Source organism: Pelodiscus sinensis, chromosome 25 (genome assembly GCF_052426305.1).
Source record: "Pelodiscus sinensis isolate ZL-2025 chromosome 25, ASM5242630v1, whole genome shotgun sequence".
NCBI lineage: Eukaryota > Metazoa > Chordata > Testudines > Trionychidae > Pelodiscus > Pelodiscus sinensis.
In genome coordinates this window covers 14,857,992-14,884,601 of record NC_143076.1, presented here as the reverse complement: position 1 = coordinate 14,884,601, position 26,610 = coordinate 14,857,992, and the positions used below count along the sequence as shown (strand labels likewise).

At 49.8% G+C, this 26,610-nt stretch overlaps 1 protein-coding gene across 1 annotated transcript; it reads right to left on the bottom strand.

Moving 5' to 3' along the window:
• Positions 1–1,462: 1,462 nt before the first annotated feature.
• LOC149521705 (uncharacterized) lies at positions 1,463–7,445 on the bottom strand. The gene is made up of 4 exons (XM_089773309.1): positions 7,230–7,445; positions 4,836–5,028; positions 3,887–3,945; positions 1,463–2,712 (listed from the first exon to the last, which is right to left on the bottom strand). The coding sequence occupies exons 1-4, from the start codon at positions 7,390–7,392 to the stop codon at positions 2,555–2,557; spliced, it is 573 nt and encodes a 190-aa protein (XP_089629435.1). The 5' UTR covers positions 7,393–7,445; the 3' UTR covers positions 1,463–2,554.
• Positions 7,446–26,610: the final 19,165 nt, after the last annotated feature.

Here is a 26,610-nt window from a genome sequence, read left to right as displayed (position 1 = left end):
AATGGCAACGTGGAACCCATTCTTCCCCACCCCCAGGAATATTAAATCAGAAGTTAATCCTGCCTCCCATGTGCCATTAGAACAGCTGGCCCATTCACACAGCCCGGGAGAGGCGATATTCTTTCTTTGATCCCATCCCTAATATTATTTTGGAGGAAGAAGTGCAAAAGCAAAGAAGAGCATTTAAAAAAAACCAAGCAGCTGGGATCACAAACAACCCTTCCATGGGAGCTGGCCAAAAGACAGTGGCACATATTTAACAAACATATTTCATAAGCAGCGCACCCTACTCCAACTGGGTGGTAACAAATCACGGTGCATGTGAACCATGCTCATTCCATTTTAGGCAAGGAATATTACGCAAGCACCTTAAGCAAGGACGTCTCACCTTTCATAAGACTATCTGATGACTGAGGAACCTGAATATCCAGGATCAGCTGATTTTTGTGGTTCCTGCCTCTTGCATATTATTTTCTTGGAAACACGGCATTTCCCCACCTCCACTCCCTACCTCTCCCCTCCCAGTGCTCTGGGTGGAACCATTTAGTTCACTTCAAATTAACTAATTAGCACTAATCTCACAGAAATTGAGTGGGTTTCTGAAAGGGAGGTTAACTACATGGACAGTAAGGGCAGTTTGCATCCTGCTCCCTCAGGGGTGGGGGGGGGGAGGGGTAATTAAAAAGGGTGAGGTTAAAGTTAAATTTGACCCAGGAAATATATATTGTGGTTTGGAGCCCAACATGGAATGTAACGGCTGGTAGATTATTGGAGTCGTGGTGACTTTGTGTTACCACCTCTTGGCCTATCCTGGCACACTATTGAAGCATACCCTCTTGGCCCTACAGAGTTTTCAAAATCACCCCCCCTATTTTCAACAAAGCAGAATGTCCACACTACCAAGCCAGTTATTTTGAAATCTGTACTCCTGCTCCATTGGGGAATAACGCTTATTTCAAAATAGCGTTAGCGTGGGCACACTGCCACTTATTTCAAATTACTCTGGGGAGTAGTTATTTCAAAATAATTACCAACTCAAGGTAGCATGTCTGCAGTAACAGTGCCTGCCTCAGCCTAATTTCAAGGCTCTCTTGTAGTGAGGACACACTATTTCAGGAGTTATTTCAAAATAAATTTTAGTGGAGATATGCCCTAGGTGCGCCACAATAACTTGTCAGACTACACCTGTCCATTCCCCACAATGCATGTTCACATGGGGCAATTGCTGGATGTAGCCAGCAAGCAACTAGATGTTTTGAGGTTGAGACGGGACGTTCTTTCAGGGAAAAACCAATTCACCCAGTTACACCCTATGAACTTGGACAAAATTACCAGGAAGCAGCAAAAGGAGATTTTGACCTTGGTCTTTCCCCATATCATTTAAGTGCTCATCTAGAGGCAGAAATAACTTGAAATCCTTGATGTCTGCCACCCCACTCACCCAAGAAAAAAGCAAAGAGAGCTTTAGACACAACATGAAGAATTTTATTCATTAATTTTGTTTGTGTAAGAAATCTACATCTCTCTGTCCATTTAACTTCAAACCAGTCCATACAAAACCCTCCCCAGAACCTAAACAAGAAAATGGATCAACAAATTCAATGGCACATCCCAGCCAATGTGGCAGTAAAAAAATCATCTGCTATTAAAAAATATTCCTACTCATCTCAGAGACCTGACCCTTCAGCTCAGGCTCTGCCCCCAAACCCCAGAGCAGGTCAGGGAGGGCGGGAGGGGAAGGAAGAAATATTGCAGTTAGACTCAGGTGATCTTAGGCAAAGGATTGAACCTGGCAGTGAATTCCACTCAGGGGGGCCTTCATGGAGAATGCCCTGCCAGCAAGGGGTGCTCATATCAGCTAGGAAAGGCACTTGCCTCCACATGGCAGGCTAGGGTAGGCAGAGGAACAAACAGGGAACCGAACTTCCTTCTGTATCCCACTCAGGCTTATGCAGTCTGAACGGTGTGCAAATCTGCCCTGCCTCCCCCAGTCTCCAATTACAATGAAACTCCCCAGTCAGGAAGGGCTGGGTAAGTCACAGAGAGGTGACTGATTCTCAGAGTCACACAGAAGCTACTGGCTCAGAAACACATTCGCCCTATTCCCAGTTTGCACAGCAAGTGGGATGCAGCAGCGGCCAGAGACTCTTCCCCATGCCGGAAGGAGACCCTTTGCTCCATAGAGCTATAGGAGATCAGGATGAAGGGACCCCCACCCAGTGTTACCTTGTGTCAGGCAGGAAGGACTCTGGAGATGCTATTCTAGACTTTATGGAGGGATCTCATCCTGACTTGCTACAGAATATTTCAGCACCTCCAAACAGCTATGTGCCAGAGGTGTTTGGTTCCCCCTCCCCTCCCCAAAGTGTTCTCTCCTCCTGACAATGGGGTTGGTGTCAGCTCTCTGGTCAAGTAGGGTATAAAAGAAAGTGCAGTCATTCTTAAATACATAAACAGCAGAAAAGAGACTTCCTGAGTAGATCAATTGTCCACCCTTGCATCCAGACAGATAGCAAAGATGGAAGGGTATGGCTCGACTGGGGAGCGTTTGCCACTAGGAGAACAGTTTGCCAGTAACCAAGACTGACAGCAGGTGGACCACGGCCACCAGGAAGGAGCTGGCCTGTGTGGTGGAGACAGAACCACGGGAGGTGGTGGAAGAGGTGGAAGCGGTGATCGATGTCTGTGTTGACGTAGGTGGGGTTATAGACTCTGAAATGCAGAAGCAAAACCAAGATTAGAAACCAGGAGAGCAGGCAGGCTGTGGGACTCGCTGCCTGTTGCTGCGTGGATGCCTCAAATAGAGGTCAGGGCTGCCCCTGGGGTAAATTGGCATAGCTCCATCAAATTCAGTGGAGCATTGCAGACGAACAGGACTTCAGGATCCTGTTTTAGGAGGGGCTGGGATGAGGGAAGAGATTTTTCCCTGCTGTGGGAGTGTACACTGGGAACAAGGACAGCACAGGTCAGTTTGGTGTGTGGTGCCCCAATCCGGTAAGCAGGACACAGCCCTTGACTTGTGCCAACATCTCAGGACATGTGATTTCCTGGTCACTTGGGACTGAGCGCCAACCCGGCGGGCCTACACGATCTGTATTCAGAGGCCCTACCGGAGCAGGCTGGGGGAGGTGCTGTTCTGATCAGAACTCTCCTTTAAAGGTCTTTCCTAAGCAACAGCTGTCAGGGATGGTAGGTGCTGCTACACCCACCCTATCTTGAAGGGGCTTCCATTATACACAGGATTTACCATTTGGCTCAATGGTTTCCAGCACCCCCACTATACAAACTGTTCCAGCACTCCAGTCGGTGACCATGCACAAGGAAGTGACCTCAAGGTACCAAATATGCCTCCACACAAGACAATGTGAGCAAGAACTGAATTAGCTTTGTTCTACAGGGAGGCAGTGGCTTAAAAAAAGTCTCTGGAGAGACTTTCTGGGAATTTGCAGGAGTGAAATGTGCACTACAGGCTATCAGTTCACTGTGGTGCTCAATGGTACTGGTATAGGCAATAGCAGGCAAATTAAGTTGAGGGAGTTATGCTCTTTATCCCATGGCAGAGGGGCTGGAGGGGGTGGGGAGAAATCAAGCCTGTTTAAGTTGAGTGAGTGTGGTGATTAACACCAGGTGCGGTTCACCTATTTATAGCTACTCTATTGCAACTTTTATAGCCAGCAGAAATTAAGTGTCAATTTGTGTGTGCATGCTAATAAGTGTTCAACTGGTGCCAATGTCTGGCCCTTACTATTTCATTGCAGGAGAGAAGAGGGGTTTGCTTTAAGAATCAATTTCATCTTTTCCTAACTCAGATAAACCACAACAGTGAAGCTGATTAGCTACTGTCTGAGCCAGCTCTGCAGAACGTTTGCATGTTAGGTGACTTTACCTGCATTCAGCGTTGCCTTCTGGAGCAGAGCGGAGCCATTGGTCAAGACCTGAAACACTCTGTGGAAAAAGAAACAGATGTTAAGGGTTTGGTCTCAGTAATAATTATCCTAGGGAATAGGAGGTAAGGCCACATTATTGCTCCTCCCTTTAAAGTCATAAAGATGATTTCACGGATCTAGGATACATTTCCCCATTATATTTTGTTTCTGAAGCATCCTATTAGTTAAAGAGTTAGTCACTATTTGCCATCAATATGCCTATCACTTATTGCTTTACAGCACTTTCCAATGACGTGGTGGACAAGTCTGTGCCAAGCTGTAATTCTATTGATGCCAGCCATTACAGTTAAATATAGAACTCTAATTGCTGTAAATAACCACTGCACTGTCTTCACAGATAAGGCCTTAACTGCGGTTTCTTTGGCAACTATTTCTCACAGAGGCAGCTTCATTAATGCAAGTATTGGTGTAGTCTATTCGTTTTGGCGGAGTCACTCTGGATTTATGACAGTGCAAGCAAGCTCAGAATTAATTAGGCTTGAACTCCACCACAAAAAGGTTCTCCCATTACAGAAGGGCTTCTGGAATCCAGTTGTTTGATTCCTTCCAGATATTTTGCAGGATTTACTCTGGGGCAGGGGCAAGGAGGAAGGGGTAAAGAGAGCCAAATGGGAATTCACAGCACACAGAAGTGTTTTGTTCCAAGTACAGCAATAATTAATACAAATAAGTAAAACATTGGAGTGATGATGGGACCTGCTGGATTTCCATTTTGGCTTCACTTTGAATTTCCTCTGCTTGTTTTGTGGTTGAGCTGCCTCCCATCCTCACCGGCTCTTTAAATCTTATATAAAAGCAGGCCCAGCTCTGCTGAAATTTCATGCATACCCCTCACCCTCTATGCCCCACACTCTTATTACCACTTCCACCTAAAAAGAGCAGCATTACCTGATGTCCACCGGTCCAGTCTCATTGCTTGGGGACGTCCATTGCACTATGGCATTGTCCGTTATATTTTGGCTATTTACCACTATCCCATTGCTGCAGTTCACAGGTGAGACTGCCCACTGGCCCACAGAGGCATTCTGGGAATTGAGAGCCTGCAGGATAACTAAGCTGTTTGCAATTCCACGGATAGTTACTGGAGAGAAAGCAAAGGGAGTGGGGAAAAAAAATAAAAATAAATAAAGGAAGTTCAGTGCTGAGCAGATGCACCACATAACCCCACCAGGCTCCATGGGTTTCCCAGAGCAGCAGAAAAATACTACCCACTCTGAACTGTGGAAGTCTCTGGGCTTTCTTGGGATGAGGGCTTTGATGCATCATAACTTCCCCCACCCACCCCTGAAGGGAACAGTAATGCGCCAATGAGGCACAGCTCCATATCCCCCTTCAAGAGTTCCCTTCCCCTGGGCTCCTAAGAGTCACACAAGGGGAGCCTGCAGGCCTTCCATAAGGAGCAGTAAAACTGCCCAAGGCAGCAAGGAGGCCTGAAGAGCTCAGGAGAGAATGGAACATGCTGGGGCTCTGGCCAGGCTGAGCGGTACTCCTCGCCAGTGTGTCTTACAGAGACAGTGGGCAGGTCACTGGACAAGGGGAGCAACTCAACAAGCAAGTCTCCAGGGCGTCTCCTTGCAACCCCTGCTGGTGGGAAAGGCTCCCATTGGCAATGCAAATTCCCAGCCCAGCCGGAGGCAGAGTTTAATGAGCCCCCTTTGCAGAAAACAAGGCGGCCGGGTGCCCACTCAACAGGTAGGTCTACTAGCACCGGCTGCACGTGCGGGGAGCCTCTCATGCAAGTTAAAGCCGTATCTCAACCAGTGGTAGGAGTAACCAATGGAAATAAGTCTGGGGGGGCACACCACCACAGCTGACGTTTGGAGAAAACTGAACTTTGGTTTTGTTTTCCATCGCTTTATTATTTTTGTACTTACACCCAAAAGTTTCTGCCTAGCTACGATTTAGTTGTTTAAACGTACACCTGTGCGTGTAGAATAGTGATAGAAATGTAGCCGTGTTAGTCTGGGGTAGCTGAAGCAAAATGCAGGACAATGTAGCACTGTAAAGACTAACAAGATGGTTTATTAGATGATGAGCTTTCGTGGGCCAGACCCACTTCCTCAGAGGAAGTGGGTCTGGCCCACGAAAGCTCATCTAATAAACCATCTTGTTAGTCTTTAGTGCGCTACATTGTCCTGCATATTGTGTGTGTGTGTGTGTGTGTGTGTGTGTGTGAACACACACTGTAGGTACTGGGGTAGGGAGTCTAGTTTTTGTAAGGTAACGAGCTTTCGTGGGCTAGACCCACTTCCTCAGATCAAATAGGGGAAGAAAATTGTCACAATTAAGTGCTCCATAGTCCCGTTTTTTGTTCCAGCAACACCAGACTAACACGGCTACATTTCTATCTGTAGTTTTTGTAAGTGGAATGAAATTCAGCTGCGGTTTTTTTCAGTCCCGTTTACTCTAGAAGCGACCCCCCCCCAAAAAAAACCCCTACAACCCCAAGAGGCTGCTCATGCGTCATGTCCGGACCCGCTGGCTCAGATGGAACCAGGCGGCTGTACGCCAGTGGGGGCAAACCCCACTCGTGGGTAGGAACACGAGGGTCTGCGGATCCGGGAGTGTGTTCACCGGGGGGGGGGGGAACCGCTCGAGCCAAGCGGCTCGTGGAGGATCAAGCGCAGGAGGCTGCGACCAATGAATCCCGGCAGCAGAGAAAGCTCCGGAGCTGGGGGCAGCGCTCAGCGGGGAAAGGAGCAGGCAGCCCCCCCGGCAGCGCTTGCATAACGTGAAACGGGGGTGGGGGAGAAGCCCGGGTCAATCAATGCAGCCTGGCTCACTGTACAACGCGCTGATTTTTGGTGGAGCGGTGTCCGCTTGGGACCCTTTCCCTCGCCCCCCTCTGCGTGGGTATCCCCACATTTAGGAAGGGGGAATTCTCCCAGTAAGGGGGGACCCTACGATCATCTCTTAAGCAGGTTGTGCCCCCGCAGCTCACGATGCTGTGCATAGATTTGCGTTCGCTTTTCACGTGCCAAGGGCTTCTCCAAGTTGTTCCTAAACTTACAGGTCACAGGTCTTTTCAAACATCAACCCGCTTCCAAGTTGCGCTGCGCCTTTTTTGGGGGGGGGCAGCCAAAAACCAGAACCCCAGCTGCAGGCAAGGAGAGACGCCCCAGCCACCCCAACAACACAAACGCAGCGCTCCCGGGCTGTAGACGTCTCCCCCCTGACTTAAGAGTAGCCCACATCCATGCTCAGCCTCGCCCAGCGCAAACTCAAGAGGCAAAGCCAGATCGCTGCTGGAGGAAAGCTCTCGGAGCCAGAAAGTCAACTTACCGTTGTAGGTGGTGTTTGTCTTGTAGACAGAAGGGCTCAGAGAGACGTTGTAAGAGCCAAGTTGAGTGGTGTTCGTGATTACTTCACAAGGAGCCTGCAAATACGCCGGGGAAACCAGAGCCCCGAGGACCAGCAGTTGGAGTGTGGTGGGAAAGGCTGCCATGGCCAGGTTTGCTGCGTCTGCTTCACACACCTGTAGTAGGGAGGAGCAGAGAGGCAAGGCTATTTATACTCCCTCCTTGATGAGGCAGATGCAAATTTGCCCTCGCTCTCCTCCAGCTTATTCACCCTGAATGGGAGGTGCTGGGTCACATAGCTGCAGTTTACAACCTTCTCCCTGCTGAGGGCTTGTCTACACTGCTGAGTTATTGCGTTGTAACTTTCTCGCTCAAGGATGTGAAACTCCCTCCATTTCCCCTTCCACGCCAGTGAGTTACAGCACAGCAAAGTGCCAGTGTAAACGGGCTCCTAGGGCTCCTCGGGTCCTTGTTTGTCTGCACCCGTGGGGGAGCTGTCTTCTTAGCACTCTTGCCTTGATCACACTGCTGCCTGAAGGCTGCGCTTTAGTGTAGACCGCACCCAAGTTTCTGGAGCCCTGAGCCTTTTACATTTCACTGAAGCATCTGTGGGCTTGAAGGGCTAGTCTCCCCTGCTACTTCAAATCCCTTTAAACCAGCCCTTCCCACAGCTGAGTGTTGTGTGGTGTTGATGCTTCCTCCCACCAGCAGCAGAAGGGCCAGACTGAGGGAGGGCATGGCATGGAACAGACATATGACTGGGTGTCCAGGCCGACAAGGCCTTCAGCTCATCATGGGGATGGATAGTCCTTCCCAGAGCGGAGATATGGGCTAATACAATAACCAACTCTATTTGGGGTATGAGGGAATGAAGGGTGTTCCCTCACTGGGCCCCTCTTGGGAGCAGTTTGAGGAGACTGTGGCTGTGTCTACATTGGCATGATTTTGTCTGCCTGTCTACACTGGCGGGAAATTTTTGCACAAGAACACTGACGTTCTAATGTATGAAATCAGGGCTTCTCGCGCAAGAACTATGATGCTCCCGCTCAGGAATAAGCCCTCTTGCGCAAATGTTCTTGCGCAAGAGGCCAGTGTAGACGGGCAACATGAATTTCTTGCGCAAGAAAGCCTGATGGCTAAAATGGCCATCAGAGCTTTCTTGCGCAAGAGAGCGTCTACACTGGCATGGATGCTTTTGCGCAAAAGCACGTGCCAGTGTAGACACTCTCTTGCGCAAATACTTTAACGCAAAAACTCTTGCGTTAAAAGCATTTGCGCAACATCTTGCTAATGTAGACATAGCCTGTGTGTGTAGGAGGGTGGGGATCACATGCACCCATCAGATCTCAGTCCCGCAGCAGTGCTAAGAGCAATGTGGAGGCCTCCTGCTTTTCCATACTGCGCCCTTCTGCTGAGGGATCCTGTCGTAAAGTGCTCTCGAAATAAGGATGAAACCAAGTGGGAGGAGAGCCACCAGAAAGTCAGGAAGGCTCTAGGAGAATTGCTCTAAAAGCCTAAGGAGAAAGATTCTCAGCTGGTGGAAATCAACATAGCTCAGCTGCAGAGTCTGGGTCCATACAACTGAATACAGGAGTCTAGATTTGTTCTTAGATTCCAGTTGTTCTTTTGACATTACCTGCTGCCTAGAACTCTATAGGGGCAATACAATGACCTATTCAGTTCTATCAAGTGGTTCAATCAACCTATAAGCCCTGATATCAGTGCAAACACCTGGCTCATTCTGGTGGCAATTTTATTTCCTTTAAAGGAAAGTTTGGTAAAGGTTATTTTCTTTGCTTTGCTGTCTGTGACTGGTGGAGGGAAGGAGCAGACTAGGGATTTACAGACCTGGTTGAGAACATTCTTCGACAGCCATCTGAAGAAGTGTTTCTGTACACAGTGGGGATTTTTTCATGTCTCCCTAGCCTGTGTTGCAGCATGTGGGGTGGGAACTACTTCAAGTACACAAGAGTTGGCTAATGGGTGGCAGTTGTGGCCAGAGACAAAATAGAGAAGTCTTCTTTCTTTGATCTTGCAGATAGCTTGTGGTATCTGCTTCAGTAACTGCTTTCCTGGGTTAGTTGATTGGTAACATGGCAAGCTGCATTTTTAAATGAGTCTCTCTCTCTCTCAGCAAGGAACTATGCTATTCTGCTTCTCTTTACACTGCACCTATCATCTGTGACTCATTTGCTAGATACCCTGAAACCTCCATTTCTCAAGACTTCCCCTGCGCCTCCTGTGTGTCTCCTGAAAAAGGATCCTGATTCAGACCAGAGGTCTGGGACTCTACAGAGAATAATTATAGAATATTTGTATGCCAGATGTCTAGGGTTACCAGATGTAAAAATACCGGACACACTTGATCTCACATCGGGGAAGTGGGAGGGGAGGTAAAATGGCTGGGAGGGGAGTGGGGCTGGCTGGGAGGGAGTCGGGGGAGCGTGGCTGGCTGGGGGAGATTGGGGGCGGGAATGGGATGAACTGGCTGGTGGAAAGCAGGGTTGGCTGGGAGGGGGTTGGGGGGAGCCGGGCTGGCTGGGGGGAAACTGACTGTCAGGGAACGTGGCTGGCTGGGATGGGAGCTGAAGGGGGAGAAACCATCTGCCAGGGAACAGGGCTGGCCCGGGCACATGCAGATCACGGGGTGCTGCCCATTCCATGCATGGTCTTGGCGGGGCGCATGGGCAAGTCCAGCCCTGGGGAGTCCATCCCGCCCCGCCCCCGCCCCCCTCCTCTCTACAGCATAGTTGCGTACTGCCTGGCTGGTAGACATGGAGCGTGAGCGTGTCTTCCATCCAGGCACTACGCAACTACGTACTGATACTCATGATAACGATCAAACCATTTATATGTCCAGTATTTTCTCAATTTGTTTCCCAGAAAGAAAGCTCAAATACTGGACTGTCCAGTTCAAAACCGGACACTTGGCAACCCTACAAATGTCATGCAAGAGCTGTTTCTTATGGGGCCTTGATGATGCCATATAGCTAATCCAGACATGGAGAACAAGGTGGTATTGTGTATTAATCCTATAATTTACATGAATGGTGTAAATAGACAGGTAGCACTTTAAAGACTAACAAAACATGAAGATGGTATCATGAGCTTTCGTGGGCACAGCCCACTTCTTCAGATGACTAGATTAATGGTGTAATCAGTCTTAGGTAGAGATGGAAGCTCACATGCAGCCTAGCATTTGATACACTCCTATCAGCTATTCTCAAAAGAGTTTGAGGAATAACCTAAATGTGTCAAGAGTTGGTTTGCCGATATTACTATAAGTTTTACAGGGTTTTTTTTGGGGGGGGAGGGGGATGATTCTTTTGGAGACTAACATTTCTTTTTTCAGAATTTAGTGGCCTACAATTAAATACCCATGTTCCAGCATAATGGACTCAGGCAATTTTGATTTCAGTGCCTAATTATAAAATTTGGTATCTAACCTGAGGCTGTCCAGTTTGACTTTGGGGACCTACTTTGTTTGCCACAGTCCCTGGCTTCAAAGCCAGCTGTGAAATCATGGATTCCAGAGACCTGGGCATGAGCTCAATATTCCAGCTACACAGGTGCTTGCTTGTAGGTCAGTGCTGCCCTTTCATGGACTCCGGTTGGGAGGGAACGGAGGTTTGCGCCGCTTGTCATGAAGGGACAGGGTAACAGGAAAGTGTTCTACTTGGACGTGATTTCTGTCATAAACCCCACAAAAAAAAAACCCCACAACGGAGAAGGGGACACAAATTATTCTCGCAGGAAATCATCAAATGTTGTGGAATTGGTTCTGTTAGCACGGGAGTGGGCAAAAAGTTGGATGTGGTTTGCCTGGGTTATCCCCCGCTTTATTTATCAGCTGCTTGTAGCTCCCATTGGCTGCGGATTGCCGTTTTCAACCAGTGGGACCTGCAGAAAGCGGCACAGACCAGGACACTGCTTCCTGTGGCTCCCATTGGCTATGAATGGTGATCCACAACCAATAGAATCATAGAACACTAGACCTGGAAGGGACCTCGAGAGGTCATCGAGTCCAGTCCCCTGCCCTCACGGCAGGACCCAGTACTGTTTAGATCATCCCTGATAGACATCTATCTAACCTGCTCTTAAATATTTCCAGAGATGGAGATTCCACAACCTCCCTAGGCAACCTATTCCAGTGTTTCACCACCTTGACAGTTAGGAAGTTTTTCCCAATGTCCAGCCTAAATCTCCCTTGTTGCAGTTTAAGCCCATTGCTTTTGTCCTATCCTCAGAGGCCATGGAGAACAATTTTTCTCCCTCCTCCTTGTGACACCTTTTTAAATTCCTGAGAACTGTTATCATGTCCCCTCTCAGTCTTCTCCTTTCCAAATTAAACAAGACCAAGTCTTTCAGTCTTCCCTTATAGCTCATGTTCTGTAGACCTTTAATCACTCTTGTTGCTCTTCTGTGGACCTTCTACCATTTCTCCACATCTTTCTTGAAATGCGGTGCCCAGAACTGGACACGATACTCCAACTGAGGCCTATTCAGCACAGAGTAGAGCAGAAGAATGACTTCTTGTGTCTTGCTCACAACACACCTGTTAATGCTTCCCAGAATCATGTTTGCTTTTTTTGCAACAGCATCATACTGCTGACTCATATTCAGCTTGTGGTCCACTATAACCCCTAGATCCCTTTCTGCAGTACTCCTCCCTAGATAGTCGCTTCCCATTCTGGGTGAGACTGATTGTTTCCTCCTAAGTGGAGTACTTTGCAGTTGTCCTTATTAAACTTCATCCTATTTACCTCAGACCATTTCGCCAGTTTGTCCAGATCATTTTGAATTATGATCCTATCCTCCAAAGCAGTTGCAACCCCTCCCAGCTTTGTATCATTTGCAAACTTAATAAGTGTACTCTTTATGCCAATATCTAAGTCGTTGATAAAGATATGGAACAGAGCCGGTCCCAAAACAGACCCCTGTTATGCCTTTCTGGCAGGATTGTGAACCATTAATAGCTACTCTCTGAGTACAGGTATCCAGCCAGTTATGCACCCACCTTGTATTTGCCTAGCTTATTGATAAGAATATCATGTGAGACTGTATCAAATGCCTTACTAAAGTCTAGGCCTACCATGTTCACTGCTTCTCCCTTATCCACAAGACTTGTTACCCTATCAAAAAAAGCTATCAGATTGGTTTGACATGATTTACTCTTTACAAATCCAGGCTGACTGTTACCTATCATCTTATTATCTTCCGCGTGTTTGCAGATGAATTCCTTAATTATTTGCTCCATTATCTTTCCTGGCGCAGAAGTTAAACTAACTTGTCTGTCGTTCCCTGGGCTGTTCTTATTTCCCAATGAGAGCTGTGTGGACCGTACCTGTGGATGTGCAGGTAAATAAAGTGTTCTGCGGCCTGCCAGGGTTAACTCCAGTGAACCACACCTGACCCACTTATTGCCCACCCCTGCTTTAGCATCAAAGACATTTTTGAAACCTATCTGATCAGCCTACTTTTCTGACACCAAGTCTACACTCCACAGGAAGGTTGAATTAAGATAGGCAACTCCAGCTACATTCATTACGTAGCTGGAGTCGACGTACCTTAATTCGAGTTTCTGCACCCTCTCCACAGTGGGAGGCTGATGGGAGCAAACACTTATGAGGAGCAGGAATACCGGTGCCCTGCCCTCTGAGTTTGATTTAGCGGGTCTTAACTAGACCCACTAAATTGAACTCTGGAAGATCAACTGCGGCCTCATGGATCTTCCACATAGTGAAGACAAGCCCCAATAGAAATAATTCTCAGCCATGAAAGCAACCCTGTTCAAGACACAAGGACTACACTCAAAACAGAAGGGACATTGGAAGGTTTCTTCCCTTCTTCTCCCCCGGGGATATCCCTTAGTGCCTCCCAAAAGAAATAGGCATTTTTCCATGACCTCATTGGGGCCTTGTTACTCCTGACATCCTCTGCTATCTGGGCTCTAACAATCATTAACTTTGTCATTTCTATTTATTTACTTAGTGACTTTCCAAACGATTGGGCTGATTAACTGGGGCACAGGGAAGGTGACTGAATGGCAGATGCACAGACTCTGGGCGCAGTTCAGCAAAGCCACAGTGGGGACCTAGGAGGAAGTTCAAACTCCCGATTTCACAGTTTCGGGCCCAAAGGGTCCATGAGTTGCCTTAGTCTGACAGGCCTCCCATGCGGCACAGGCTGCTGTTTCTCATCCAGGTCCACTTATAGTAAACAGAAAGACTTTTGACATAAGCATTTCAGCCCCACAGGGACTAACCTGCATGCCACACTGCGAGAATGGGAGAGCCTCAGGCCCTGCAGGGAACTGATTAGGTGAGACATAACCAGATAGTCAGAGCAAGCTCAGTCATGCATGCCTCACCCCCCTGCCTCAGGGAAGCTGAAGCCTCCCCCCCATCAGGTCCCAGCCTCTATACTCTGGAGAGTCTGGTTTGCCAACTTTCCGACAGAACAAAAATGGAACACCCGTGCCCCGCCTCTTTTCTGAGGCCCCGCCCCTCACTCCATCCCCCCTCCCTCTGCGGCTTGCTCTTCCCCACCCTCCCTCACTGGCTCATTTTCACCAGGCTGTGTTGGAAAAAAACCCTCGCTTTTCGATGAGGTGACGGGAGGGGTCACTTGCAGATTCATTTCCCCTGGGGCACCTGGCTCTGGCCAGTGTGGGCAGACAGGTTACTGAGCTAGATGGACCTTTGGTCTGACCCCGTCTGACCGTTCTTATGTTCCTAGTGTTGAAAACTCGATTTCTGGCAACCCTACCGGGGAAAATCCCTTCCTGACCCCACGTCTCATAACGGGTGTGACTCTGAGCACTTGAGCAAAATCCACCAACCGGACAGCTAGAGACAATATTCTCTGGGTCATCCCCTGATGTTTCAGGCAGGCAAATGGGGGCAGTCCCTACTACACCCAGCCAGAGCCCTGAAGCGTGGCTTGATTATCAACCATTATCTTAATGCCCAGCTGGCGTATAATCAGGGCAATGCACGTGATTTGGCATAAGCCTTCCCAGGCCAGACAGTGCGATTATAGCTCCACAGCCTGCCCCAGCCAGCTGAATTATACAGCAGCTTGTTTGCAAAACAAGTAAATGATTCAGAGAAAAGAAGGTGGAACATCCCCCCTTACACACACACACACAAAAGGACAAATGCCAAGGACAATGCGCAGGCAAAGCTGCAAGCAAAACGCAACCTGATTAAGAGAACAGAAAGGGGATAAGGAAGTCCTTGTGAAAGAATGAGAGGGTGGGGAGTTTTGAGTAGTGAACACTGCTGACCCATCCCAGCTTGGAACAGTCACTAATTTCTTGCTGGAAGCAGAGGGGGACTGAGCAGCCAAAAGGATTCTTACTCATCATACCTACAGTTCCAGGGCTGACACTGAAAAGGACGTTGGCAGCTTTTTAAAGTATTTGAAATGGAGTGAGGCAGCTGCTAGGGACCAGACTGAGAGCAAGAGATCGGGGTTAAAACCCCAGCTCTGCCACAGCCTCCCCGAGTGACCCCAGGGCAAGTCACTTAGCCTCTTTGGATATGGGTTCCCCAACCTATTCTCCTATCTCTGCTACTAAGGCTTCGTTTATGCTATGCAGCTGTTAGCGACAAGGCTGAGTCGACACAGCCCTCTCGCTTGCAGGTTGTGTAAATGCTACTTGATAGCACTTTTGCAGACAGAATTCTTCTCACGAGTGGTGTTTGCATTGTCGGCAGGACAAAGCACCTTGCTTGCTGCTGACAGAGTGCCCTTTACACTGGCACTTGCTGTGGCTAAACTTTTGTCCGTTCGGGTTGTTCTAAGTACCCGTGAACAACTAAAGTGTTGCCGTTCAATTGCAAGTGTAGACTTAACTAGCTGTAGTCTGCAGGGCCACGTGGGTCTCTTTGGCTGCGTCTACACAGCACCCTTCGCTCGAAATAAGCTTAGCAATTTGAGCTATGCAAATCACGTAGCTTATTTCGAGTGTATTTCGAAATAGCTTATTTCGTAATTTTCTAAATAAACCACTATTCCGAAATGTCCCTTAATCCTCATGGAACGAGGTTCACTGGGACGTCAGAATAGCACACCCGTTATTTCGAAAGATATTTCAAAATACCGGGTGTGTTGTCAAGACGCGGACTGGCTCTTTCGGGATACCGGAAGTATCCTGAAATAGCGGCGCAGTGTAGACGTATCCTTTCCGGGTCTACATACCATGCCCAATACAATGAGGCTGCCATCTCAGTGCTGGCATTTAGGTGCTAGCGTAATACCAACAATAGTTACGGTTACACTTAAAAAGCAAGAAATAGTCTGGTAGCACTTTATAGACCATCAAAACATGTAGATGGGATCATGCGCTTTCGTGGGCACAGCCCACTTCTTCAGATGTGATTGGCATGAAGAAGATGGGCATGAAGGGGTCTCTGGGCTTGGAAAATCTACTTGGAAATACCAACACGGCAGTGGTCTCCTTGCAGACCAGGCTGTGTAAATTGTGGGCTTATCCTCTCTGAGGTCCCTTCCTTTCCCAGTACCTTGAGGCACAAGAGCGGGTGCGAGTCCCAACAAGGACACAGTTTGAGGTGAATAGGAAACAACAATAAACGCAAATGCCTTGGCAACAGAACAGAATGGAAAAGAACAGCTGTGCCAAGGTGCTTGTCCGGATTTTGCAAGAGCCACTCCACCACGGACCTGGTTCCCCCAGGTTGGTTTCGTCTGATACGGCTGCGTCAGAGCCCCGCCCTGTCCTCTGATCACTTGCGGTGACTAAAATACGAGTTTGGAGGAGCAGGTGGAGTGGGAAATAGAAACCAAACGTGAGTCCCCTGCCCCAGGGTAGGAGATTAGTTCCTAAAAGGGAGATACCCCTTTGGCTGACATCAGAAACCTCAGTGACGAGCACATGCGTGGAATGAAAGTAGCTGGAGTCTCCTTGGTTTTGGTATATAGTCCCTGTGAATTTACACTTGGTTTCCCCCGAACTCTGAAAGCCTGGAGTTTGGCAGGGCAGAGTGAGAAGATGCCAGGCGTCTTTTCCAAGAGACCCACAGCACTGCTGACATACAAGGGTGTTTCTCTAGGACTTAGCTGGAAATCCTGCAAGGAGAAGGTGCGGAGGGTGTTTAGCCTGGAGAGATGCACTCGGGATGTGGCTGAACAGTAATAAATCCATCCAGGGTGACTTGGGGAAGGGCCGTACCAGCATCGGGGAATAAACTTGTTCACCTAAAGCAAAACTAACGGCCATGAAGTAGAGCTGAGGCGGAAGAGGATCAGGTTGGATAGTAGTGGAGTATTGGGACTTAGGTGGTTGCTGCTAAGAGAAATCTGTCACGAAAGGCAGGACTTTAGACCAGAAGCACCAGGGTAAAAGGCTGGAGTTGCCAGATTCTTTGAGAGAGGTCATATTACAGAACACAGCTCCTGGGAGGCTGTCTGGGGAGCACATGAAGAATAGAGGCAGCAAGCGTTTTTTCCTCCCTTTCAATTTGCTCTGTTGTGTCTACATCAGGCTAATGGCCTCTCTTTGGGTCTCAGTTTAATCCGGAGGGGACTGGAGGGATCCTTTTGACTAATGCTGGGCTGCCAGCTCCCATGCTTGTATCTCAAGTTTCCAGACAGCTGGGGTTTTCTTAAAGCCGCAGCACCTGCAGTCATGGGATTACAGGAGACACTCCGCTTTGACTTTTTCAAAAATAAGTTTCTAGCCCTTCTTTTTGGGAAGAGAAAAGCCTGAAAACCCGGAACCCTACAGGTTCCAAAGGCCAATAAAAGCCACCCACGATTCATTTACTTTTAAAATCTCTTGATTTTGGGGGGGCTCGCCTCATGCTCTTTGTGCACTTGGGGTGGGTAGCACTGCTGAGGATGGGTCTTTGATTAGTCCCCAGCTATTTCCACAGACCAGTGTTAGAGAAAAGAAACTGCCCCCCCCCAGTAAAAAAGTTTGGCTAGGCTGCTCTTGTTATATGGGCTGCAGTACTCCTTGAGAGAAACCGGCCGCACCCTTCCTGCATACCATTGCCTTTAGAAAAAAGGAAAGGTGTGAAAAGGGGAAAATAGCCTCAGACTCTCCCACCCCTCACCTTGGCGTGAGAACTGCGGGGCTTACTTGGTTGCATGAAACCTGCACAGTTTCGGCCCTACCCCTGGGACACAGACCCCCCCACTTGGTGACCATTGGGCCATATATGGTAATATGCAAGCGCGGGAAAGCAATGTGCGGATTTGGGGATAAATACCCATGGCACAGTTCGCTTTAGGACAGGGGTGTCCAAACTTTTTTCAAAGAGGGCCAGATTTGAAGAAGTGAACATGCGTGAGGGCCGTCCCTGCACTCTCAGCCCCAAGGCGGAGGGCCCGCGGGGTCAGAGGCGGGCGGAGAGCGCAGGGCACGCCGGCCTCACGGCGGCCCGGGGGCAGGGCGAACCCGCAGCCGAGCGGGGGAGCGGGGCTGCGGACGTGCCCTACAGGGCAGGCTCTAGGACCGCGGAGGCCATGGGCGGTGGCGGCGGCAGCACGGCCGGAAGCGGCGCGCTGGGCGCGCCAGTTCAAAAGAGCGCCGGGGAGCCAGGAGAGGGGGAGGAAGCGGAGGCCATATTAAACCGGAACACGGGCCGCAATTGGCCCACGGGCCGGACTTTGGACATGCCTGCTGTAGGAGGTCTTCGCAACACACGTACCACCGTGCATGTGCCTTCTCGTATACTTCAAAGCGCTGCCGGCCTGATCAACCGACCAGCCACCTCCCCCAACTCTCGGGCGTAACCAAGGCCTTCGCAACCGAACCAATATTTGTGAAATGTTCCGTGTGCTGTGTAAGTTGGTATGTAGGATTTGATTTTTTTCCTGTTGTATAAGCTTAGTGTTGTAGTTGTTTTTGGGTAGTACATAAGAGTTTGTAGTTATCACTGTTATTTAATTACTGTAGCTGGATAGTTTAAGATTAGAGACTATTCCCCTTGCCATTCCCATCCTTGTATCTCTGACACGTTTTACTAGAAGCCATAGAATAAATATAATAAATACTGTAAATTCATTATTAACACGGTCTATTAAAAATCTTAGAATAAATACTATAAATTCACCACTGTCATAAATAAATAATTTTTATTTGATAAAACTGTCCACCTGGTTCTGTCCTTCCCCCCTTGGGTATTTATCATCGGACCTGTGATTCTCGCGACAACCAGCTGGCAGTTGCACATCTGATGCCGTCCAAAAGGGACCTCATGGGTTGATTACCTGGGCTGCTACTTAATGAAGAGCAACGATGGGAAATGAAATAAGACCCCCTGATCCTACCTCCTCTACCTGGTGAGTTCCTGGCAGAACCTGGTATTTTGGGAAGCGTGTTGCAATAAGTCACCCTTTTTCCTCAGCAGAGGGATGTTCTTGTGACCAGTTCTCATCTCTGCCACAAACACCCTGTGCAACCTTGGACATGTCACTTACACATACTCTCCCTCTTCCCTTCTACCCAACAAAAATCGCTATCCTTGTCTTATGTTCTTATATTCCTTATTTTATCAAAGGGGTAGCCATGTTAGTCTGTTCATCTTTAAAGTGCCACAGGACTCCTTGTTTTTGCAGCTACAGATTTCTCGGAGCATAAGCTTTCGTGGTGTAAGCTTTCGTGGTGTAAGCTTTCGTGGGCAAAAACCTGTCTTGCAAGGTGCTTCACATACAGGCAGTATGGCAGCATAAAGTCTAAAAACTGACAAGGGAGACAAAAGAAGGATTCTGTGGCACCTTAAAGGTTAGCAGATCTATCGTGGTGTGAGCTTTCGTGGGCACCCCCCCCCCTTTGTCAGATGAAATATCTGTTTTGCCCACGAAAGCTCACACCACGATAGATCTGTTAACCTTTAAGGTGCCACAGAATCCTTCTTTTGTCTCCCTTGTCTGTTTTTTAGACTCTATGCTGCCATACTGCCTGTATGTGAAGCACCTTGCAAGACAGGACCACTGTCTTGGGACAGCTTGGGATATAAAATAATAACTTCAGTGGGACAGTCCGGAAGGGTTACACTGATGGACACAGGGATGAGAGACGAGAGCCACTGGCAACCTTCAAAAGCGTGGGCAGAGTTTCTCAGAGAAGGGTGTCACACAGAGCTGGCGGACTGCTCAAGCACAGGCAGGCTCTGTGGATTTTTCGGTCCGTGAGTGCTGCAAGTAATACAAGTTTCCCAAAAGTATTATTCAGCCGGATTGTGCAAGTGAACCAGAGCGAATCTGTGGGTGAATCTGAATGAGGCACCCCACCTCTTTGGAACAATCTCGGGGTCTGAGTCAGTGTAAGTCACTCAATCCTCCCAACCACAGAGTGCCTCGGGGCTCAACCACCCACAGAAAAAAAATATAGGAAAAGTCAGCAGCTGGGCTCCCAACTTCTGCCACGTCCACAGCTCTCTGGGGCACTGGTAGCAATCTGTGACTTGCTGTGTAAGGGAGGAGAGGGGGGAATTTCCACAGTTCCTTAGGTGAGGTGGAAGAAATGCAGGGAGAGAGATCAAGTGATGTGCCCAGGGTCAGGACAGGAATGCAGGTGGTGACTGGCTCCCAATCTCATGCTCTGACCATACCTCCCACCCTGTTCCCCTGGGATGGTCAATTTCCTCCAGGCTACATTTTCCCCTTGGGATGACTCCGGGACTCTCACCTAGCTGGCTAAGTCAATTGCTGAACTAGTGTTAGCACTTCCAGGCCTCTCCCCTTCACTGTGGTTTCCAGAGCGAGCACCGATTGCCTGGACCGGAGAATCCTGTGAAGACTTAGGAGTGACCTGAGATCATAGCACCATCGAGCTGGAAGAGACCTCAGAAGGTCATCAAGTCCAGCCCCCTGCCCGAGGCAGGACCAATCCCAACTAATTGAATGGAGATTTAATGGAGCCACCTGAAAAGAGGCTTTTCAGAGCAGGATTGGATGTACATTCGGGGACACAAATGCTAAGGGGGAGTAAAGGTTGCTGCTGGCGGGACCAGGCTCAAAACCATAGGGAGGGGGTCTCGGTGAATTTCAGCAACTCTCAGCAGCGGTCCCTCCAAACACCATCAGCCAAAGAATACCAGCTCCCCTTCCTTTGCGGGATCACAAGGCTGGTGCTCTCCTCTGCACCACGGGGAGGTTTTTGGAGAATACTAATGGCTGGTCTGGACTTTTCAGGAATTCAATGAAAAGGGCAGCTCTGGGATGGAAGCTTTCCCCAGGGCAGACAGCAGGAGAGTGAGTCTTACAAACTCCACCACAAACAGCCTCCCTGTCCCACAGCCCCAGGGCTCCTGGCCCCACACATCCCATAAGTGTTTTCAAAATAAACTTAACAGCAGTTTATCACTGAAGAAGGGATTTGGGGAGGTTCCCCCCTCCCCTTCCTGGCTTCCCCCTGAACTGCAGCACACTATGCCACATTCCAGGAGCTTTTACAACTTGGCTGCAGGCCTGTTTACAGCAGCATCCTTAGCCATATTGGATAAAGACTCTTTTTCCTCTCTTACAGGCCCTCTCTCGCTCTTTAATTTTTGGTTTCTCCTGCCCTTCCCCTCCTAAAACAAAAGGCTGGAGCTACATGTTTGCAAAACGTTTGGAGCATTTGAACAGCGGCAAAGGTTTCCCCTTTTCAAACACATATTTTTTGTGTTTCTCCTGCCTTTCCCCTCCTAAAACAAAAGGCTGGAGCTACATTTTTGCAAAACGTTTGGAGCAGTTGAACAGCGCCAAAGGTTGCCCCTTTTCAAACACACGTGTGCATCCCGCAACTGCCGTCCTATGAAGAGGCAGAAACTGCTGGGGAAGCAGGGGTGAACCTGGATGACTCCGATGCCACTGCAATTTTTCTATGAGGGGAGTTACACAAGAAAGTTTCTTCAGCCGCAGCTCCCATTGGGTGCTCGTGAGAGCCGGGCTAATCCCTATGGGGTTTGCTGGAGGCACAGAGAAAGGGAGGGTCAATGAGAAAGCTTAGCAATGCTACTGTCAGCCCTCAGATGGATACAGCTATAATGTAGGAGCCCTGGAAAGTGTCTGGCACTTTCTGGGTAGCTGCCCTCCTCAAGTAAGATCTGCCCCCCTACCCAAGGCAGCATTTCTCAAGATACCCTGCCTGTATATTGCCCACATCGTCTGTTTCCACCCTCTCGGTTCTGGCTGGTTGGTCCCTTTTCTCATTTCTCTGGGAGGAGCCGCGATTGAATGGTGCAACCAGGATCAGAAGCATGTTCCCACCTGCCACTGGGCTGTGGGTGTGTGAATGCAGAACTGCTCTGGATGGCCCCATGCCTCCTCCCCCAAACAAGCGCAGCATCCGTGGGGCGAGTAAGTTGCTCCCAAGTAGCTACTGTCCCACGAATTCACTGCTTGCAGAGTTATCTCCTCCTCTGGATTTTCCCGGCTACCCAGAGCCATTTGCAACAGATACAGTCTGGATTTAAACAGGGAGAACCTTGTGGGTGCTAAAATATCACAACCATACATCTGGGCATGACAGTGCCATGTCTGGGCCCTCTTTAGATGCTACACAGATCAGACCTTCCCTTCTCCCACCAGTTCTTGTGTTTCCCCCCCATCCTGAGCAGGTGCAGTTACTCTTGGAGCTCTTCTGCGTGGCGCTGAAAATGAGGGACAAGAACAGCTCCAGCGTATTAAAATTGAAAGTGCAGGAGTCGTGCTTAACACATGCCACTGAGAAAGATGGATTAGTAACATCAGCTCATGCACAGGCTGGGACAGAGGTGGGACTCCGTCCCCTGCCCTGTGCTCCCCTTGTGCCACAAGGGGTCCGAGCAGACTGTACAGAGCAGCTCTTGGCCTTTGCCTGTTGGGGTTTTTGTTTAACACCATCAGGAGCGTCAGCAGTCCGCGCTTGTGGGCAAGGCCAGAAGTGGGGGATTCTGGAAGGAGGGGGTTCCTGGAGAGAGACCGCAGCCTTAAGCAGCACAGGGGCAGAGGTTTTGGTGAGAGGTGGGGTGACAGACAGTGGGCGTAGGGATGCTGTCCCATCTCTAGCCAAAAGAAGGTCCTGGATCCCGCCGCTCTCAGCCATGGTGGGGAGGAATCTGGCTTTCAGTCTTGGTATGAAATGCCCTCAGGCCTTAGGGTGTTTCACATAGGCAGCAACTATGTGTTGGCTGAGATCCTGTCCCAGCCTTGGCACCGGCTGCCACTGGAGCAGGGACTTGGCCTCCAGCCTGGCTCAGGCGGTCCCCGCCATGGCAGGCTCCCCAGGGGCTGGGCTCACTGCTTTGCCTCCGGTGTGTGAGGAGTTGCAGCTCTGCTTGTGCATGAGAGATGTGTGTGTGGGGGGGGGGGGGGGAAGGGACAGACTTCCTCCTCCACCGAAGGAGGGGTCCAGGGCCTTGCTTTGTTTGCTAGGAGGGAAGTAACTGCTGGCTCCGGGTCGTGTTTGCTAAACACCGGGCACTGCATTAGCTGCTATTTACCCACCAGAACATTGTGTGCCTAGAGCTGCGATCCTGCCAGTCATATGCCTCTTGAACAGAGATTATTTATGGGGCTTCTCTTGACCCGAGGGCTTCTGGTGGAGTTCACAGTGATCAGTACGGAACACCGAAGCCCGGCCACCCATGCTTGCCTGACCTCTCAGATCATCTGCCGAAGGGTGCATTTCCCCCACAGGGCCTATCTCCTGCCACTCATGGCCCCCGTGTACTCCTTGCCCACCATGTTCCCTGCTGGGTCTCCTTCCTTGGAGCAGCCACACCCCAGGAACCTGGCACGGGCTCTGTAAGCCTCACTATTTCTCCTTTTCCTCATTGCCTCCTCTTTGTTTCTCTGTTGGCTCAAACTGCCCTTGCCCAGTTTGGTTTCCCAGGTTAATCCTGCAGGTATTTGGGCTTTCCGAGAGCTGATTTCTTACAGGAAGTTTCCTCGTGGGGGACTGGGTGTGTGTTATCAGCCAGCTCCTTCTGCCTAAAGGACAGCTGCCTTACTTCCTCCTCTGCTGGCCAGTCATTGTGTTAGGCTCGGGTCTTTGCAGCAATTCCTTCGGCTGTCTTATCTCTGGGTTTCGTCATGCACATTTGGCAAGTGTCACCCTTGTGTTTAGGCTGGGGGCAGGACATGTCCAGGCAGTGTCTGGCCTGGGGGCTGTGATGCAGGGCATGCACAATGGAACTGCCCACCAGCTCGATGCCCACCTGAACTAGCTCGTCCTGGAGTGGGGGTGTGTCAGGTAACATCTCTGAGGGGACCAGTCTGAAGCCAACATGAGGTAGCCACAATAGCAGCTGTGTTACTAGAGCTAGGGTTGCCAAATGGTTGTAACAAAAATACCGAACACTCCCCCCCCCCCAAAAAAAACGGGAAAACATTCTGTTGAAGGGGAAAGAAAAAAGGAGGGAGACCAAAGTTGCTGAGCAAAATAAATAAAAAAAAGCATTGATTTCCCTAGGTCTTTTGGCCGGCAGCCATTTTGTGACGGCAGCCTTGGGGAACCAGGTAAGCATGAGGGCTGGGGTCAGGGGGTTGGGGGTGTTGGGAGCCAGGGGTCAGTTCGGGGGGACGGGGAGACTGGGCTCTGAGTGTTTGTAGGGTTGCCAGGTGCCCGGTATTTTCGCCTCCTGGCTGGGGTAAAATTCAGAAAATATTGGACATCTCAGGTGTCCGATATTCTCTGAATTTTTTTACCGGACAGGAGGTGAAAATACCAGACTGTACGGGTGAATACTGGACACCTGGCAACCCTAATTAGAGCTCACAATCTCTTAGCAGCCCAGCTATCCCTTTTCTCCTCCGGCCACTGCCTGAGCTGGTGAGCAATTCCCTCACGACATCCCAAGGGCACACTATGATAACTTCATCCTCTGCACCTCAGTTCCCTCATAGATTCCCCCACAACTTCAGCAACCACTGCCCATCCACCAGATTCTCTCCAGAACCCTCCCATGCCGGCCTCAATTTCCTGGACACCAGGATCAGCTTCTGCAATGGAAACCTGAGGGCAACTGTCTACCAGCAACTCATGATCACCACACCGATTTCCACAGATCCAGTCACCACCAGAACAATAAAAAAAATCTGTTCTCTACAGCCAGGCCCTCAGATGCCCCGGAATATGCTGCGAGGAGGAATTTCCCCTTCACACACTTAAAACTGCCTTCACCAAGCTGGGACAGTCCACCAGAGAAATAGATCATGTCACGGAACAGGCCACCCACAAACCCTCAGAGAACTGCTTCCATACAGAAATAAACCTGCCTCTCAGTGCATAGCTTTTGTTCTCACCTACTTCCTCACACTGGTACCCGTTGCAGTCATATTAAACAGTTACAGCCCGTCCTGAAAGAAAACTTTTCTGAACCCCCTCTGCTGGACTTCAAACCGCCTTCTGACCTCACCAAGCTCATCATCGTAACTGTCCACAGGCCGGGACCTTCGACTAACTCAAAGTGGCCAGACTAACCGATGCAGAAGCCACAGACATATCTCCACTGCTACCGATCCGCAGCTACCACTCACCACGCACACTTCAAGATACATGATTCCTACAGATGCCTGTCACAACATGTGGTGCACCTCACCCAGTGCATTAAGTGGCCCAGTAACAACTCTATGGATGAAACCAGCCATCACTATGGTCTTGAATGAACTCATACAGAAAAAACGATAAACCCCTCACTCCCCACAAAGCCACCTTATCACCCATGAGTGAATACTTCTCACAGAACCATCCCTCCATAGCTGACCTCTCAGGCCCTGTCCTCAATGGAAACTTAAACGACATCTTCAAAAGGAGACCCCAGGATGCTTAAACTCATAATAATTTTATTAGACATAAACAAACATGGTCTCAAAAGAGACCCTGGATTTATGGCTCATTTTACTACAATCTGTAACCCACTAATCCCTGGTTTTGTCCTAGGCCTGCAGAGGTGTGAATGGGCCACTTCACCTTAAATGGATCCTTAGAATATGTGCTAACTATCTGCTAAACAATCTCTTGCAATTCCACCCAGTGACACTGCATTCCTTTCTCAGACCTGAAGACTTTGTGTAGGAGCTTGAATCCTTTGTCTCTCCCAGGAAGAACTGGGTTGTGCCCATGAAAGCTCATGATACCATCTACATGTTTTGTTAGTCTTTAAGGTGCTACTTGTCTATTTATTGTTTATGTTTTTCCTGTTCTAGAGGAACAAAACTAACCCTCTGAAGCTTACCAACAAAACTTGGGCCAACAGAAGATATTACCACACTCCTCCGTGTCTCTCTAGGCAGGGCTGGCCCGAGGCATTCTGGCACCCCGGGCACGGGTGTGCGGCACCGCCTCCAGGCGCACGGCGCATGTGCGGGCTCGCCCGTGGGGAATGGGCCCGCCCCCCTAGGGAGCGCAGGCCCAGCCCCGGGGCGCACAGCGCACGCGCGGTCCGGCTACGGCCGCTGGCGCACAGCCTGGGGCCCGCCGCCAGGGCGCACAGTGCAAGCGCAGCCCAGTCCGGCCCGGCTGTTGCTGCTGGCGTGTGTGCCGAGCCGTGTAGGGTGCCACGGCCATGGGGGGAAGGGCGTTGCTGGCCGGCGCCGCGGTGCTGCGGGAGCCGGGAGCATGGCGCCTGATGGCGGCTGTAAGGGACGCTGCGCAACCCCATCACTTGGTGTCTTAGGCAGCTGCCCGGCTCGCCCATGCCTCCGTCCGGTCCTGTCTCTAGGGCAGTGGTTCCCGAACTTTTCAGCATCACGCCCCCTTTTTGATTTTCGAGAAACCCTCACGCCTCAGCAAAACTTGTTGAGAGAAAAAATAAAAAAGGAACTGACTGGGGTCAAAAAACAAAAATAGCAGCAAGGCTTGGGATGGGATTGATGCGGGGGAAGGGCGCCTGGAAGAAAATAGGCATGACCATATCCTTTGGTATATATGGTCATGCCTATTTTCTTCCACAATTTGATCTGAGGATGTGGGTCTGGCCCACGAAAGCTCATCACCTAATACACCATCTTGTTAGTCTTTAAAGTGCTCCATAGTCCTGTCTTTTGTTTCAGCTACCCCAGACTAACAGGGCTGCATTTCTATTGCTGTCATGACAACTTGGACATTCCAGGAACTGCAACCACTTTTCTGCTGGTCAGGCTTGCAAAGCAGTTGCCTAGAGAGGCTGACAGAAGCCTGCTACACCCAAGGGGAATGCTCCCGCTGGGGCAGTTTTGCCATTGCGCCCAACGGCCTGCCACACGCATGGTGGACACCTGGCTTGCAGAAGTGCCACCCCCAAGCCCAGGGTGCATGGACCCATAGCATGGTCAGGGGCTGTCTAGCCATCAGTGACATGAGAGGTCCCTGTTCAGGGCCTGCTGCCAGGGAAGGGGTGATGGTGTCATGGATGCTGGCAGGGCAGCTGAGGGGTTTGTAAGCA

Coding starts and splice junctions, on each gene's coding strand:
- LOC149521705 (XM_089773309.1), bottom strand. CDS start 7,392: ATGGCAGCCTTTCCCACCACACTCCAACTGCTGGTCCTCGGGGCTCTG. Junction 5,029..7,229: donor GACAAACACCACCTACAACG/GTAAGTTGACTT, acceptor CTTTCTCTCCAG/TAACTATCCGTGGAATTGCA. Junction 2,713..3,886: donor GAAGGCAACGCTGAATGCAG/GTAAAGTCACCT, acceptor TCTGCATTTCAG/AGTCTATAACCCCACCTACG.